General features: G+C 39.0%; 1 protein-coding gene across 1 annotated transcript; it reads right to left on the bottom strand.

The window, feature by feature from the left end:
• Positions 1-1235: 1235 nt before the first annotated feature.
• On the bottom strand, positions 1236-17257 carry slc44a4 (solute carrier family 44 member 4). The gene is made up of 22 exons (XM_085791248.1): positions 17052-17257; positions 12110-12158; positions 11807-11880; positions 9594-9672; positions 9379-9478; positions 9159-9284; positions 8977-9037; positions 8674-8794; positions 8076-8159; positions 7095-7207; positions 6691-6813; positions 5860-5959; positions 5612-5704; positions 5394-5496; positions 4793-5052; positions 3794-3888; positions 3200-3303; positions 2894-2967; positions 2411-2481; positions 2214-2308; positions 2039-2123; positions 1236-1899 (listed from the first exon to the last, which is right to left on the bottom strand). Exons 1-22 carry the CDS (start codon positions 17101-17103, stop codon positions 1781-1783), a joined length of 2181 nt encoding a protein of 726 aa, XP_085647374.1. The 5' UTR covers positions 17104-17257; the 3' UTR covers positions 1236-1780.
• Between the last annotated feature and the right edge of the window lie 683 nt (positions 17258-17940).

The following is a 17940-nucleotide window of genomic DNA, read 5'->3' on the forward strand; positions in this document are numbered from 1 at the left end:
TGCTCCCACTCTCCTTGACCTGTAAAAAAAAGGACTGATGTGTAAAATCGGTGGAGTTAACTTTTAACCTGTATTAACCTGGATATGATGTATTGGGTTCGTTCATTCACACCGGGGTCAGAGGTGAAACTCGTCGGTCAGACGGGCAAGATGGCTGCCGGGGCTCGTCATTTCTTGCAAACCTGTCTGTCCAGCTACACTTTGTATTAAGAGAGAAACTGAACCTGGAGACATTGTGCAAAACCAAATGGTCTAGGAAATTAAAACTTGACAAAATCGACTGCTCTGTGTCGTCATTACCCAGATTTTATTGTGCAAGGACTTCATTAGCCTTTGTCGAGACTCATTTAGGCTTTTATTTTGTTTATTTATTTTAAGTATTTTTGAGGGGATTTTTTATGCCTTTAATGGACAGGACAGTTGGAGAGAGACAGGAAATGGGAAGACAGAGAGAGGGGGAATGACATGATGCAGCAAAGGGCCGCTAGGTGGAGTCAAACCGGGGCCACTGCAGTGAGAACTAATAGCATCTGTATATCAAGCGCCTGGTCAGCCCACTGTGCTATACGACGCCCCTGATTCAGGATTAACGTGGATGTTCTGTCATTGAAGTCATTTTTGTTGAGGTTGAAGATTGTAGAAAGCTCAGAGGAACTTTAACATTTTCTCTGATATTTTCTGTTAATTAATAAAGAAAATAAGCAGTTAAATTGATCAAGAAAATAATTTCCAGATGCAGCCGTAGAGGCCAGAGGTGAAGGAACTACTTACATCTTTTACCAGGTAATATCAGCAATGTCAGTGTTGAAATACTTGGTGGTGGGTTTAAGATGTGAAGCAGCAAATAAACGGAAATACACAAGTGAAGTATGAATGCCCCAGAGCTGTACTTTGATACAACTGCTAGTGGCATGTTATCATCCACACAAACTGCCCCACAAGTTCTCACGTGTGTGTGTTAACATGTAACTCAGTGAGTCAGCAGCAGCAGCAGCCTCTGCCCGACAGCATGAGCAGGTCTTAGGATCACATGACATGAAAATGTTAAGTGTAGAGTCCTGAGGGACAAAATAAATCAGTCGGGCCTTTTGATGAATAAACATCACAGAGGGAAGATTTCACACAGCAGCTGGATTATGAATGAACAGATTAATAGACCAGAGACAAATGTGTGTGTGTCTGTGCAGAGTCTACGGCTCAGATGTGCAACTCAAAGATTAGAAAAAGAGGTCATGTGCAGTTAAATTTACAGCTTTATTACATAATTTTCAATAGATCAATAAAATGTTTTATATAAAAACTACTTTTTTTCTTTTTTACAAATATTACGTAAAAATATACGATGTGTAATAACTTTGTTTTTGCACTTGGCATTGCACAAATGATTTGTTCCATCTGAAGACTGCTCTGTAACAGATTGTCATTAAAGCCAAAATCTTATGTAATATCTGATAAATCACTTTAAAATATCCACAACCATTTCCGTAGGAACAGAAACAAATATTGTGAATTATTTTAGAAATATATAAACAACCTGCAACATAAAATCACACATTACCTACATTCACATGCCCAGTCTTTCCTTATGTACAACATATGAACATGCATGATAAAAAATAAAATAATTAAGAAGTGCAAAATCAGCAAATCGGTTTTGGTAAACGTATTTAGAGGAAAACAGTGAACAGGTTAAAACTGAAATGACAGATAGCAAAAATATCCTGAGTCCTCTGTGACACAGTGTTTCATGTTTCAATGTGGTTTCATGAGGTTCAGTTCCTCAGTCCTTCGCTTTACCTCGTTTCTGTGCCTTGTTGGATTTGTTAAGGATTTTCATGAGGTTTTTAGACATAAAGTACGGCTTCTGTAAAGATCCATCATTACGCTCCAGGTCCTCCACTGAGAGAATGAGAGCAACAGTACGACAGGTTAAAATGTTATTTTTGCTCTTTTCAATATCTTTTCCCACCAAAACATGACAAATTCTCATTTTGTATGTATCAATGAAACATGTTAAAAGAAAGTATGTTGTACTCACAGAAGCAGAGGAAGAGTGTGTCCACACACATGTTGTACACACTGAAGAACCCATGAGCTATGAGGTAGCTACCAAACACCACAGTCTAAAAGAAAAGAGAACAAAGTAAAACAAAGATATGATTCAGAACAAACATCAGGTAGTGGGTTAAACCTGAAGGAGATTTTTGACATACAATAATTGGCATCCAGTAGTAGTTGAGCGTTTCAAAGCGGAAGGTGCTGCCTGGTAAGGGAATACGTCCAGAGAAGAAGAAGAAGGACAATACACCTGGAATAAAAAGGCAAAAATAATAGTATCATTTAAAGGTTTGTGTTGGTCAGACCAGGCTGTGAGATCACAGACGGCTCTACAAAGTCCTGTCATCCTCACCGACTCCTCCGACCACCAGCAGCTTCCCGAAGAACAAGAGCAGGTCGGTCACTTTATCGAGCACGACGACCCTGAAGGGACACACAGTCAGAGAAACAACACTGTTAACCAAGTCTCTAAAACACGCGCAAATAGACAAAGCCGACAGTTTTGATGTTCACCTGGCAGAAACGAATTCTGTCTAACACAATAGTTCTGCACTAAATCCTCCTATCATGAAGGTGTGAACAATATTGTGTTTTTATTGAAAATGTGAGAGATGTTCACTCAAGTTTTTGAGGCTGCAGTTTGTGGTGCTATTGAATTGTATTATAATAAACTGACAAGTGTAACCCCATTTCCATCCTATTTTTTGTATCAAACAAACCGGCAACTGAGTGGATATTCATGTTGTTGGCAGAACAATAGTCAGCGGAGGCCTAAAGTCCTGACAAACTGAACAACAAACTCCTAGAGTGATGGAAACAAGGCTTCAGCACAAACCTGACAACGTTTCTCATGAGCAGCATGAAAGCATTTTTGGCGGAGACGCAGAAGTTTTTCCCATAAATGGCAATCTGTCGAGTGAAGAAGAATTAATCTGGTTTTAGGAAAACAATTATCTGCAGGCATCATATTATATAAGGAAATGTGAGAGTAACATCTAGTGTTGTCATTTTTGTTATACTAGGTTTTAGTGGATACAGTAGATAACTTTTTTTATCTGGAACAGTTCTTTGAATATTTACACCCATCGTTATTCTGGCTCTAGAATGAGACAAAAACAGAGAAATAATATAATGTGTTCACCATGATGTAAGCGTTCCTGTTGAGAAACTTGATGAACTTCTCCAGACACCAAAAGCAGCACTTCAGGCAGCACAATATGAAACGTGCGACTGGATTCTGTGCATCTGGAGGACAAGAAGCCAAAGTTTGTTTTTTTTCTCTGACACCATTTGACTTCTAAGACGGACTGATATTTAAAAATGACTTGTGTCAACTTGTGGGTAGCCTTTAGAGCTGAAGGGACAGTATAGAGACAAATAAATGCACATGTGGTTTCAAATGAATGTCATAACCACTCTACTCTGTCCTGTCATTGATATCTGACAGATTTAAGTCAGTGAAGCTCATTTTTCACAGATACAAAGTTCTTTTTTTAATGAAAATACACAAAATTTAAAACGGCAATGACATTAAAAAGCACAGGACTGACAAGTAAAAATTGTGGCAATGAAAAACAAATGATAATGGAGGATAAACTGACTAAACTGTATCAGATCCAAAGATTAAGACTTCATGTTTACACCTCAGCACAAGTTGTGTAGATGGGCCAAGCAAATGAAAAAGTATAATCCGAGGATAAGATGGCAAAAAAAAAACCAGGCATGCCAGCCTTACCTTTTGTTTTGTGGTCAATGTACTCCAGAATAACCCTCACTACCTGCACCAGGGTCAGGATCAAAGCACCAAAGGCCAGGGAGCCCACATGGTACCTGTAATGTAAAATATATACGGTATGTCTCATTGGTGACATGAGAATATAACTAACAAAATAAGAGATGATGATATCGCATGTTGCCACTCTGCTTTGTCCCAAGTCTGTCATGTGTTAGTCTCATGTGCCCTCTAGTAGAGAGAGTGTGAACTGCAGTGGGCCGCATGTCCTGTCTGTCCTTTACCTCTTCTGGAGATGTATCACTTTTAAGTAAAATATTCAAATAGATACAGGATGTAAAACACCCTCATTATGTTCAGTGTCATGGCAAGTCGTCTAAGGAGCAAATATCACCACAGGTCACGCATATACAGCTCCAGACCACTTATAATAATCAGTTTCTTAGGTTTCGTTAGGTCAAATGAACACTTTTGTTTTATTCGATAAACTACTGACAACATTTCTCCCAAATTCGAAAGTAAAATATTGTCATTTAGAGCATTTATTAGCAGAAAATGACAACTACCGGTAGTTAAAATAACAAAAAAGGTGCAGTGTTTTAAGACCTTGAATAATGCAAGGAAAACAAGTTCATATTCACTTTTAAACAACACGACACTATTTTTTTTTACTTAGGAATAGTTCAGACATCAACATTGAATAACGGCAGTGTTTTTTATACTCTTTCTCTTCTACTATGATTTGGTCCAGGTGATCACCTAATCAGTGGCTCGCTAAGTAGAAAAAGGTGTGCACTGCAAATTAAATGGCTCCCAAACATGTAGAGATGCTGATTTAAGAAAAATTTGGAGAAGTCTTGTTTTCCTTTCCAGAGCTGTATATTATCACAGCAGATTGTCTCAAACCTGAACTATAATGTCACTACAAGAATACAGACGATACAGGTGACACATTCATTGTTGCAGGAAGTTAAGCGGTGTGACAGCAGTCTGTTAACTGACCTGAGTGCACGCATAAAGCCGCCAGACACAGGGAACATGGGGATATCGTCTGGTTTGGTGAAGGCCCAGTAGTAGGAGGCGAAGGCCCCGGCCAGCGTACACTGTCCGAGGGCGATGACAAAGTTGACACACCAGAGAAAAGCCACCGCGTTGTAGATCTGCAGATTGAAGATGTTCCTCTGCAACAAACCCTCATCGTTGTACTTGATAAAGATGCAGCTGGCTGAAGGGCATCCTGGGTAATCTGTTGAGTTGAAGTTCTGAAAGGTGGAGATGGAAAAGTTAGTGATCGACGGACATTATTTTTTTAAATGTTATATCTATATTTGGCTTAGTATGCATATTGCACTTCTAATACATTGTTGCAACCTTTTATTCATTTTTACTGTATGTTTTTGTCATGACCTTCTATTTATTACATGTTTTTCTATATGGCCTTATGTCTCTCGTGTATGTGCAGCATTCCCCGTCTTTCCGAGACAAATTCCTCCCACGTTAGACAAATAAAGAAACCCTTGACCTTTGAGCAATGCTGTGAGCTGAAGGTTTTACTGTGGGTCACAGTTAAGGTCCGCTTTAGCCTCAAATTCAGTCCACCCACCTGAGGGTCACAGTCCACAGTGCCATTGATGGTCTTGCAGTCACTCATCGTGGAGTTGAGAGCAACCACTCTGTAGATTGGACTTCCTGAGGTGGCTAAGTATCTACATACATTCATTTAAGAGAAGAACTGATGGTAGAAGTGACTGAATCGTGTGTTATTGACTGTCTGCATGCAAAATGTACACATCTACTTGTGCATCAAATTAAAAAGGATACAAAGCGGTGGCTCCCCAGTAGGCGACACACACCAGCACGAGGACGAAGGTGATCAGAGGGTACAGCAGAGCCGACATCATGTGACTGATTGCCCTGCAAAATATCATCACGTACATCATGAGGTTGTGCCGAGGACATGCAGCATCTTCACAGCAAGAAACAAACCAATCTCGAGGGACAGTCATTACAAACAACACCTGTTTTTTTTAAGATATGGCAATGGTTGTTATGTTTGTATCATAACTCACTTGCTGGACTCCTGGATGAGAGCGATGGCGATGAGGATTCTGGTCCGCAAGAAGATGAGGGTCAGGAGGATGATTGCCTCTGCCACAGATATTATTATCACTGAGGAGGAGGAGGAGGAGGAGGAGGAGAGAAGGAGAATGACAAAGTGTAAGGAAATAAAAGTCTCCACAGGCTCCAGTGCATCCCCCCACATTTTATACACTACCCCATACATCAACACCTACTATACTCAGTGTGGAAACATTAAAGATACAGCATCAATTGTATCAGTTTATTTCTCTTATTCTGTGTTTTTGTTGTCCACTGTAATTTGTCTGTGCACTGAAAAAGTTACATAACACTTTTAAAAAAGATGAATAAAAAAACATCTGCTACGCTAACCTTACCACAGCTTACAAATGTGGATTCAAAAAGAGAAAGCTCTAATATGAGATGAATAAACAGTTGCACCACCAAGCTATGTCCCCTAAATCAGAGTTGTCTGTTATCAGAGGTAATTTACAACATCAGATGGTGCTAAAAATTAATTTACAACTTGTGTTTGATGCCATTCATTATTTTATATGGATATTTTGGTTATATGACTTAGCTTTTATTATTATGATGTCAGACGTTATCAACATTTTGTATGTCTCATTTCCTAAGTGCTGGATAATTGGTCAAAATATAAAATACAGCCTATTTCACTGAGGAATTACATATAACAAAATCATCACTTCGGCACTGGGTTAATGAAAAATACTCAGACTCAGGCTGAGAGCAATGTTTAGTGATGGTACAATTGCACAGGTCAGGTCAAATTGGTCTGAAAGCATTTTGATCAAACTCACAGAACGCCAGCCAGGTCTCTTGAACTTGTAGGTAAACGTTGAAGTTGGTGGTGAAACCAATGTCGCTGATGGTAGCAGAGATTTTCCTGTAGTTTTCATACTCCCAGTAGCAGTGCCATATCCCTGCATGACAAACACTCCAACAACTCAGAGGCAAAGATCTTGTCAGGTGTTATATCATTACAATTATTTTGCTCATCACAGACAGAAATCATTTATAGTTAATGAAAGTTTGCTGAAAATCAACATTGTCTATTGAGCGTGTAGATTTGGTTCAACATGCTCCTACTGGATTTCAAATTTACAAAAACATATCAGTGGTGCCAAATCTGTGTGGGTGAGCCAACTGTAAAAATTTCACATATTGTGATATATGTGATGTGACAGTATATGCCTTAGTTTACCGTATGCCCCAGCGGCCAGGACTCCTATGATGAGCACCCACACCATGACCGGTGCAGTGAATCTAAGAAGCAACAGGAACAGCATACTGACCACCATGGCTATTACCAGACCACTGAGAGGGAGGGAGAGGGACCGAGGGGGGCGAGTTGTAAAGAAAACACAAAAGGAGAGGATTAAAATATTAGGTTAAAGCAGATATCAGTGGCAAGGCCGTTTCGGCTAATGCTGTGTTCAAGGCAGGCTTTTGAAACCGTAAGTTACAGCTTCAAGTCACAACTACGACTTGGTAGCGTTCCAGGTAACCCGTAGCTCGTGTTTTTACCGTCCTGTTGTCTGTGAAAGTTCCCTATAACGGCCACTCGTAACTTCCGACCCGTGAACTCGTACCAGATCGAACTGGTATGACTTCACAGGAAGGAAAAACACAAAGTACGAGTTTCCTTGAACGCACCATGAGTTAGCAGCCCCCGCCCTTGTCAGGCATCAATTGGTCCTCGTGCTACGTCACCACATTCACGCGCATCCCTTGGCTGCACACACAGCCCTTCATGCCGTTCTCTCTCCTCATTGGATAACACTTGTATCCCACAAGGAAAATTTTCTCCTCGGGTTACAGCAGAGCAGAGTGACGGAGAGACTCGTGTTTAGGCTGAAATACTTCATGTAAGTGATTGCTGACGGAAAATAGGACTATTTAGGACTTATATTAACAAAAACATTCCACTGATATCTGCTTTAAACAGATATCAAAGTTTGACAAAGGATGAAGAGATGATACAGGTTCAAAGCATTGGCCATATGCCACACACAAAAGCTTACTGTACTATGAAATAAAAGCACCATGAACTGTGACTGGGAGACATTGTCTCCACTTTATAACCAATAGCTCAATCATATGTTCAATACGTCTGATTCATTTCTCCCAGGATATTTGCCAGTAGGTGGCGGTGTGAGGTAAAGTCCTTCAAAAGCAAACTCACAGAAGGATCCATGGCCATGCCGACGCAAAATCCTCGAAGATTCGGACACCGATGTCTCTGGCGTTGAAGCCGTTCAAAATGTCTCTAATGAGAAAGAAAAGAAAACAGGAGCTGCGTTGGTGACAGTTCTTCTTTTAAACAGCAGAGGAGAAAAATAAAGGGCTGGGAAAAACAAATACACTGAAGAAGCAAGTTTATGAAAACAAAACTAAAGAAAAACTAAATTTCTAAAGACATTCAAATAAAGCAAGACAAAACAAAAAGTCAATAAACCCACCACTCAAAGGAAGGAGAGAGAAAAAGAATAAGAAGTCTACTCTACAAATTGTAAGAAAACTACACATTAATGCTCCAACATTGCGAGTTCAACATCTCCGGACATCGACTAACAGACTCACAGAAACTAGAGTGACAACACTACAACTACACTACGTGTCAACACAAAACTCACTGAGCCAACGACCTGGTGATGAAGAGGAGAAACAAACAAGGATATTAAAACATCTGTGTGTTTTTAGTGGATGTGTGGAAGAGTTAAAGTTAAGGGTGATTTTGTCTTCAGGTAATTGGCATTTGAGGAGAATCCACTGTATCTTACCCAGTGCCATTCATGATACTGCCAACGGTGTCATTGACTGAGCTGGGTAAACCTGGGATGTTGGTGAGGTGTGAAGAGATGCTCCCCAGGGCTGTGATGTTCGGCAAACATCTTCCCAGCGCTACCATAAGAGAAAATAACTAAATTAGCTTGAACAGCATACAATTACAATTTATATCTGGATCCCTATATTTACTTCTATACATTTAGATAGAAAAGACACAGCAGTGCAGATCTCCTATATCATAAAGAGAACAAAAAGAAAATAAATAAAACTTAATGAATACAAGCAGTTTCACTCACCGGGGGTCGAGGGTATGTGGAAGAAAGGACACAGCTCTTTGTCCACAATTTCTTTAACAGTCTGGAGATAAATTTACATGTGAATAGAAAAAGGTACCAGGTTACTTTCATTGGCTGGAATATAAACAGATGTGGTTTAAGGCACTTTGGAGATACACAAGTTACAGAATTATTGAACTTACATATTTAGTAGTTGTCAGGTTTAAAGATGGCACACAGAAATTTTGATTGAAAACATTGGCTGCACTTTGACCGTATTGCGTTAACCCCACACCCCAGAATGTGGAAGGACACGTTTCCACACACACCTGTGGGTCAAAAAACATAATAATTTCTGCCTCGCTGGTAAAGTACAGTAAATAGTTGTAATTTAAAACTGCAAGGTCATGCAGTTTCCTCTACCTGTGTGGTTGGACACTGTAAACCATTAAGAGCAGTTGCCATAATATTAATAGATGTAGCACATTTGAGGAGGTCAAAGTACAACAAATAGGGCTTGTCTCTGAAAGAAGGAACACAAAAAGATGTTTAGTTTTTATCAATCAGTGGCATATTTGTTATATGTTATATTATACACAGAAAAAATGTGAATCAGTTAGAGAGAGAGAATTAATTACTTATTTGGTCCAGTGCCACAGAACCACCCAGTTGAGTTTCTGGGATAAAGAACATGCCGTGGATCACCATAGAGCCAAGCTGATGGGGAAAAAAACAAATACATTAGAGCACAGATAAGAGGAGCAGAACAGAAGCCAATGACGTAAAAGATAATGAAAACAAATCACACATTAAGGTCCATTAATGTCCATTTAGTTACTTCTGTTTGGCACAGACAGACTCAGGCATGAGGGTGTATTGTTACCCTACACAAAAACTTCAGACATTTTCACATCTCAAAAACACAGGCTACTCTTATGTTGGGGAACTTTTGACTTAGACTGCACTGTAGCTGAACTATGAAATACTATCTCATTCCAACCACAAGAGGGCAGGAAAAGTCTATGAGACAGATGGCAAATTAAAGTGTGTTGTTGAAGTTGTTTCTATGCTCACTGTAAGTTACTGTGGAAACAAGTTCCTCCCAAATGGATGTAATATGATGCAAAGTCTCTTGTAATGGTTAAGATACAGCCCGTCAATTTCTCCTCTGTCAATCCTTTGTTAATGAGCAGTAGTTCCTGAAGTATCAACGATGGGAAGTAAACTCCCCCAAAACCACAACAAATCCTCTTAAGCCATCCTGTGGTTTTGATCTGCCTGCATTGGAGGAAACAGCTGATAATGTGGGACACACTCAGCCACCGACACACATGAGGCAGGTGACCGCCTCACCTATGAGGCCTCTCTGTTGACTCTAGATAAGAGCCAGGGCACAGTGTGTTGGAATGAGTTTGATGAGAGGGCAATAAAAACCTATTTGAACACAGTACACGGAGGCTTATTTCTATTTAAGACAAAGTGAAAGAAACTTTTTCAAAACCTGTGATTTATTTAACGTGTAAAATGTACACTATTTCCCATTGTGTAGTGATTATATAGTTGCAATAGACAAACTCAGAGAAAGAAGTGTGAGAGAGAAGGAGTTAATATACAATCCACATTAAATTGAGTGATTTGAGAGAGTGACTGACAAGAATCCAATGTACGTGTTGAGCAAGGTCAAAGAAGCACACAATCAAGCTTTGTCTGAGGTTTTAATGGAGCAACCTGATTGTGAGACTCTAACAGTTGTGACAGCCTGGCTGCTTTGTAACTCAGGTTTTAGGCTACACAACAAGTCACTGAAAACCACTGTGCTGTTTCACCATCTACTCAGAATTCATGCATGGGCTTTCTGGCAATGTAATCTTCATTCACTAATATCTGTAAATATGAAGCTACAAACAAATGCTGGGAAGCATCGCTTGAATGAAGACTTGAATCAGAGGAGGAAAAAAGCCTGTCTCTGTCCATCCAGGTAACCAAATCTGCCTCCGTCCCCTCTGAGACCTGACTGAGCCCAACTCTCATTCATTATTATATAATCCAGCCAGTCCAGTAGCACAGGGGGGCTGCCAACAGAGGGCTCTGCCAACACAACACAGGGCTGAGTGTCCACCAAGAAATGTGAACGTCTGTCAACTTATGTTGCAGCACAATTAAATATTGTCCAGCAAGGAGCTGCACTGGCCAATCACATTCACTCTATGTACACCACATTCTTGGCTGATTACTACGTCTTTGTATTGGTTACCTACCTGGCAGTGGTTGTGAAAAAAGATAAAATAGTTGTGGATTTCCTGGACTGTATTTACTTGTATCTTTAAACAACATGCCCCCACCAAAGAAACTCTCAAGTGTTTCCTCCTTAAGTCTTCTCATCACCATCCAGGAAGCCATTGCTATAGCTGTAGATCAATCCCATACAGTTTTTCTTTACAGTGGGTACTGGTGAACTTTAAAAAGGCAGACAGTGGGCATAATAAGGAATTTGTATTGCTTTCTTTGTTTTTGACTTGAATTCTTTTTGAATCTTTGCATATTTTGAGGAGGTATTTTATATAAGTCCATGTAGGGTTTTTAACCTCTCCCGCACTTACTATTCTTGTTTCATTTCTATTTTGTAATTGTCCTTGATTATTATGGTGCAAATAAATAAATACATAGCTGTAACTTCATGTTGTATGGGTAGGTATGGCAACTCTAAATGCTGAACTTGTTTTTTTAAGACAGCAGAGAGAAAAGTGAAAAGTAAACATAAGAACAAGCTGCAGATGTAACAGTGGAACAAATAAGAAAGACTCATAGAAGACAAATTCATAGGTGGTGTTAGTTAGCAGCTTCTTCTCACCTACAATCCCGACTACTATGTAACCCAGGATGACGGCCATGAATAGGATACAGCAGATTATATCGGTGCATCCTCTGATGAAAGAAAACAGAGACACAACAAGCAACAAGTGTGAATGAGGGCTGCTGAGCTTAGCACTAAAGTTTGCCTTGGGGGTGACAAGAGTGATTCCATCAGTCAAGAGAAAAAGAACGGCAAACACAATGTCAGCATTGCAAATAAAGACTCACAAAGCTCGTCAGAAACCCCACAGCTACACTGAGGAGATTTAAAGGAAACTGAGTGGTGAGTGCCCTGATTCACCTTTTCTTAATGGGTCCATTGAAGCTTGGGTCAAACTGGGCTGGTTCACCTGGGAAGAAAAAAAAAAAAAAGTTTATTACATCACATAAACTGCTGTATCACCCATACTGTACAATGACCTTTACTGCCTGATGGTGCGTCATGTAACATTACTCACGAACTTCCTCCAATGTGTTTTCAGTCACATTATCAAGGACACATTAGTCACCTGGCTTTGTTTGTAATAATGCGTCTTACTCCACAATTCCACCTTAAGGAAATGCCGCGTTGATTAAATCTCTGTGTACTGTGTAAGCAGAAGTATGGGAAAGGTGTTGTGCATACAAAGACTGTACTGACTGTACAGGCAGTTTCAATTTTGATAAGTACTTCCTTTAACATTGGTCATTTATGTGTGTCCCTGTAAAGAGACAGGAGGGCAATAAGAAGTCCTTGTGTGTCTTCTTCTGTTAATGAATTACAGTTCAACTCAATGACAAAAAAAGCTATCAGAGACTGAAGAAGGTATCTTATTATTTTATGGGTTAGCCTGCTGCTCACTGGAGCTTTACAGTATAATCAGCATGACAGAGGTTGTTTCCTGGAACAGAGAAAGACTGCCATCCTACCGGTAAACAATAAAATCCAGTGGGTGTTATAGTTCATGTTGAGTACTTTGCTGTGCAATCTCAGTGGAAAGAATTACACTGTGTACCCCAGGGTTATTTGTATAAAAATTTGAATTCAAAGTCAAGCCTTCATAGGAGGAAGCATCGCAGACATTTTGCCTCTTTTAAGTAGAAAATTGACAACAGGAAAACTTGTTTGAGAAGATCCCAACTGAAAACATTCCTTTGGTGAGAATCACATCATTTCTCTCTAGTGCTCAACTATATAGCCTCCACTGCTTCATCCTGTTAGGCAGGAAAAACACAACGGGCTGCTCAGGATGTCATCATTATAAGACATCCAACTAACCTAATTTCAAGCCTTTCTAATTCATACAGATGATCATCTTGTTTCTGTGGTTTTAATGCACTTTTTTTTATAAATGTGTCAAATGAATATGCTGTAAAATGTGAGAAAAGCTCTAAGGCTATTAATACAGTTTCTAAAATATATTTAGCAGTAAAAAATTTTGATAATGTCCCATAGAAACCAATGCTGATAAAAGGTAAAGCGTCGGACCGGCCTGATGGCTCTTCAGAGGAACGCCATGAAAAGCCTGCAGGTGTTCACTCTTCTATTTATTTGTCAGATTCCCATCTGTCACATGCAAATACCAACGCGCTTTGTTCATTGATTGGTCCCCTGGGATGTACATGTTGCCAAGCAGCTCGCTAATGATAATTATTTCTCACTGAAGCTCTAGTAATAACCAATCGCCACATGGCTGCAATTTGAATAGGAGTAAATGGGCGACTGTGTCAACACTGCTGCCAACAGGCTCTCACATCAGGACTTCTGAGTAGGATGCAAATCTTCAAACAGGATGCAGCGACTCAGTAGCTATTCATTCGACTCTGAGGCTGGAGCCATCCCAGAGTCTGTCTGGTAAACAAATGTTAACACCGAAAAACTAAACACACACAGTCGCCTTCTTAAACACAGCTCAAGAAGATATTGGAAACAGAGGTGAAGTGTGAAGCAGGTGAGGTGAACTGTTCTGTTGGCAATCTGTGTGAAATGTGAACGTCAGTGGAAGACGCCACAAAGAAAACGACATCAGTCTCCACATCAGTGGCTCTCTGCTCACCAGCTATTTCCTTAAACCTTCATTTGTGGATAACATTTGTGGGAAAATTAGTGATACTAAATATTCAAAGCAAAAGGAACCAGTTCATCGGCCTTGTGTGTAACGCCACCAGTGTCAGATTTCCGTTCTGCTAGGATACTACTGTGTGCTCAGAGTGAGTGACAACATGGACAACAGTTCACTGTGCAACAGACCTAATGGACTCTGTGTTCGTGCCCTTTTGAAGCAAAGCCCTTCAAACCTTGACCCCAGACAAACCAGCTGCACCAGGATGTTCTTGTTACTGGAATTTGTAAAATGAGAGTCATTAGTTGACGGTGATGGGGTGCAGTAAAGGCAGCAGGTCTCTGATTGGATATTTAGGTCACTCAACTGAAAGGATAGCTTATCTAAATGAATATTGTGCAGATTGTGTTTATGGACAAATATTACCTACATGTCTATAAAATGACAAACTGGTTAACGAGTACTGTAGACTGTTGGAAAGCGTTTGGTATTTTCAACTAATTAATCCATTTTTAGTTTCAGCTAGATAGAGAGAGTCTGCTCAGTTATTCAGTAACATGGCCACCCATTTTCCACCACAAGTTATGGTTTAATCCACAAGTTTCTGAACGTCATCTATGGTCAAAACTGGCTTCCGGTTTGCCGGTTTGGTGGAATTTTACGTTTACGTTTCCATGGTTTCCAGTCGTTGTCATAGTTGCGGTAAACGCATGGATCTATTAACGCTGGCTTTTAACACGGATGTCAATTTGTGTGATATCTATTGTTAAAAGCTGGTTTGATGATCCAAGCGTTTTACAGATTTTCATTGAAGAGAAAAAAGAAAAGAAATCCATGCATTTACTGCGACTACAGAAACCATGGAGGCCAAACAGGCTACGTTTTTGACGTTCGGAAAAAGGTGGATAGACTGGATATAGTTTGATTGATGAACTTTAAACCAGCTTCGTACAGTCACTGTTACCTGTTTTGCTTTACATCAGCTATTAACTTAAGTGTCTTTTCTCTGTTGCCTCAAGCAGCTTTAAGATTTTTTCTGGTCAATGATTTGCAGCAACAACCACAGCCTCATTGGTTCCCCTGCTCAAAACAAGAACAACATCAGACACTTTTTTACAACACAATGACTAAACTTCATGGGGCAACAAACAGCAGTTTGAAATCTCTCATTATGGTAATGAAGCAGGAAGCCTTTCAAAAGGTTTTCTACTTCCTCATGGAGGCTGGTGCAACAGTAGAGAGGTAAACAGAACAAATGAAAACATGATATTCTGTTTCAGGAGAATGTGAATTTACATACAGATGTTTTTTTGGTAAAACAAAAGTTTGCTCGTCACAGTTTGGTGACAATTAGTGAAGTGGCGGATGCGACAGTTGCAGTCACGACTCTGTCGTCACCCTGATCTCTGGTGTTATTCTAAGTTATTTGACGAGCCATGAAATCCAATTGAATATTTACTTCCAGGGAGGGTTTGTTTTTTGTAGCCATGCAAAACCTCCCAGACTGTCAATAGACTTGTGACACCATCGCTGTGTTAAATATCACTGAGAGCAAACAGGGATGCGGAGAACTGGGCTGTACATAATGTAGAAAAATATCACAGCAACAGCCATTCATGCTGCAGGGGCAATATTATAACCAAAATGAATATGCAAATAGTATCAAAAGGTAATTTAAATTGTTTTAAAACAAAGATCCACGGCTGGTTTATACGTGCTGTTGGTTGGACAAAATAAAAATGAATTTTGAAAAAACGCACCATGATGGGCATTTTCTAACATGTATTTATGAAACAATCAATAGAGAAAATGACTGAAGGATAAAATATTTAAAAATGAAACAATAAACTGATGACTTGATGACAGAAAACTAACAAAAAAACGACTTCAGTTTTAGATCACTTTAGTCTTAAATTAAAGTAAACTGATATTTAGGGAGATTAAGTTTGACTTTGGGAATTGAGAAAAAACTGATTAACAAGTGTTAAAAAACAACAAAAAAGTATTTTTATTATCAATTAACTTGTCCATTTTTGTATCAATCAGTCAATAACACAAAAAATGTCCCAAGGAGACATCTTCGAATGTCCACAACCCAAACATATTAAACTTACTCAAAACCACTAGGCTATATTTTCTTTTAAAAAGTTACTGAAAACAGTTGATCAATTGTCCATGTAGCTCAAAATCAACCCTCAACATCTTCTATCAATGTCACTGTCTTGTGGGATGTTGCTTTAGAGATAATATAAATAAAGGCATGGCAATAATGTATCATTACAAACATTGACTGAATCAGATTTCAAATGATGTGCTAAAAATGTTCACGCTCAGTTCCTTTCCCAATTAGGACAAGTTGACAGGTGACACCAAACAGGATGGAGTCTTCAAGTCTACAAGATAGTGATCATGAGTATTTCATAGTGTTTAAACACAATAAAAACACTATGAAATACTCATTATCTAAGTGGTTAAGTTCACAATCAGAATATCTTAGAAACTTGACTTAGAGTGATGAGTTAAAAGTGGTGATATCTGTTTTTCTGTGACACCTTCTTTGACCCCCTCATCTGAAGTTATGACCGTAACTCTGGAAATTATTTAATCATTTATTTGTATTTTTTGACCCATGAAGAGGTGAAAGAATCTAAGAGGGTTGAAAACAACTCATTTCACAATAATGTCTGTACTGTAAACTTTTATTACTTTTTTTTTAGGTCAAGTGTTTCTTATCTGTTTTGGCTCTATCGATTTATAACTGTAACATTATTATTTAATTGTATTGTAAACCAATATTGTTTAATGATGCTGGCACACATATTTAGATTAGTAATCACTTGGACTAAATAAAACTGCCAGTCTTCCTTCATGGTACCAGTTCACTCATATTACCTTTAAAAACAGCAATTTATGGTTACATATTTTAAACATTAAAGAAGTTACATATTATAAAGAGCTTTATGAAATTTACGTCATCTTATGCCCCTCGAATACGTCATTTAATTCAGCTAAATTACTACATTAAAATCACAAACTTTTCTTGCAGTTGCAGACCTGAATTTGGGAGGAAATCAGTTTGAGACACAATAATTCAGTAAACTAACACTTAGTTATTTAAAGTTTGTTTGTAAGGTGTGTTGTTATTATTATGTTTCACAACAGCAGAGAGAAACAGAACTTAGCGGCCCGCTGTCAACTCACCGTACTCAGAAGTAGGACTCGGATCCGTCTCCTCCTGTTTCTTTTTACCCATTTTCCCGCCGTCACCTCCTCCTCTGTTTCTTCCTCTGAAAAAAAGAGAGAAAACGACCTCTTCTCCTCACAATTAACTTAAAAACTTTAGAAACAAACCCCTAAAAACCGCATTTAAAACGAGCTCCGCGTCTCTCTGACCATGGTAACTAAGTGAGGAAATCTTTTCTTTCCTGGCACTTGTAACTAGGGAGTGACGACACGAGCGCACCTGCTGAGGGATGAGCACCTGCGCGCGCCCTGTCGAAGATCGTTTATTGGCAAGAGGACGCACTCGTGATGGCAATACCCGGCGAAGTATGATTACTCAATAGTGGTAAATAGATAATAATAGGCTAACCTAATAATTTATTCGATTTAAGGAGAAACATCACAGTGTAAAATAATATACTTAATCAAGTTTTTTCTCATTCACTTGGCTCAATTCTTAAATGAGAAAAGCATTTGTCAACACATGATGCTCAAAAGACCTGGATTTCTCATTCATTTACTCAGTGGTGGAGATTTTTTGCATAATTATTTTTGCTTTAGTTTCTCAAGATGTCAGTCGTAGAAGGAAATTTAATTTCAAAAATCAAATGGCAAGGACCTATTCAAGTTAAAAACAAATGTACATTTCTGTGGTGGGTGTTAAGCTTTGGAATTTGTTAACAGTCAAATTAAAAAGTTGTTCAAATGTTTTTCAGTTTAAGAGGATATATATTTAAAAAAAGGTGGGGAATTTATATAGAAACATGTTGTGATGGAAGGTAGCCTCCTTTGTATATTGTTGGCCGTAAATTGGCATTTCTTATTTCTAATCATAATTAAATGATTTTTTTTGTGCACAGAACAACTG

Source organism: Trachurus japonicus, chromosome 11 (genome assembly GCF_045865225.1).
Source record: "Trachurus japonicus isolate A0001 chromosome 11, Traja_1.0".
Lineage (NCBI taxonomy): Eukaryota > Metazoa > Chordata > Actinopteri > Carangiformes > Carangidae > Trachurus > Trachurus japonicus.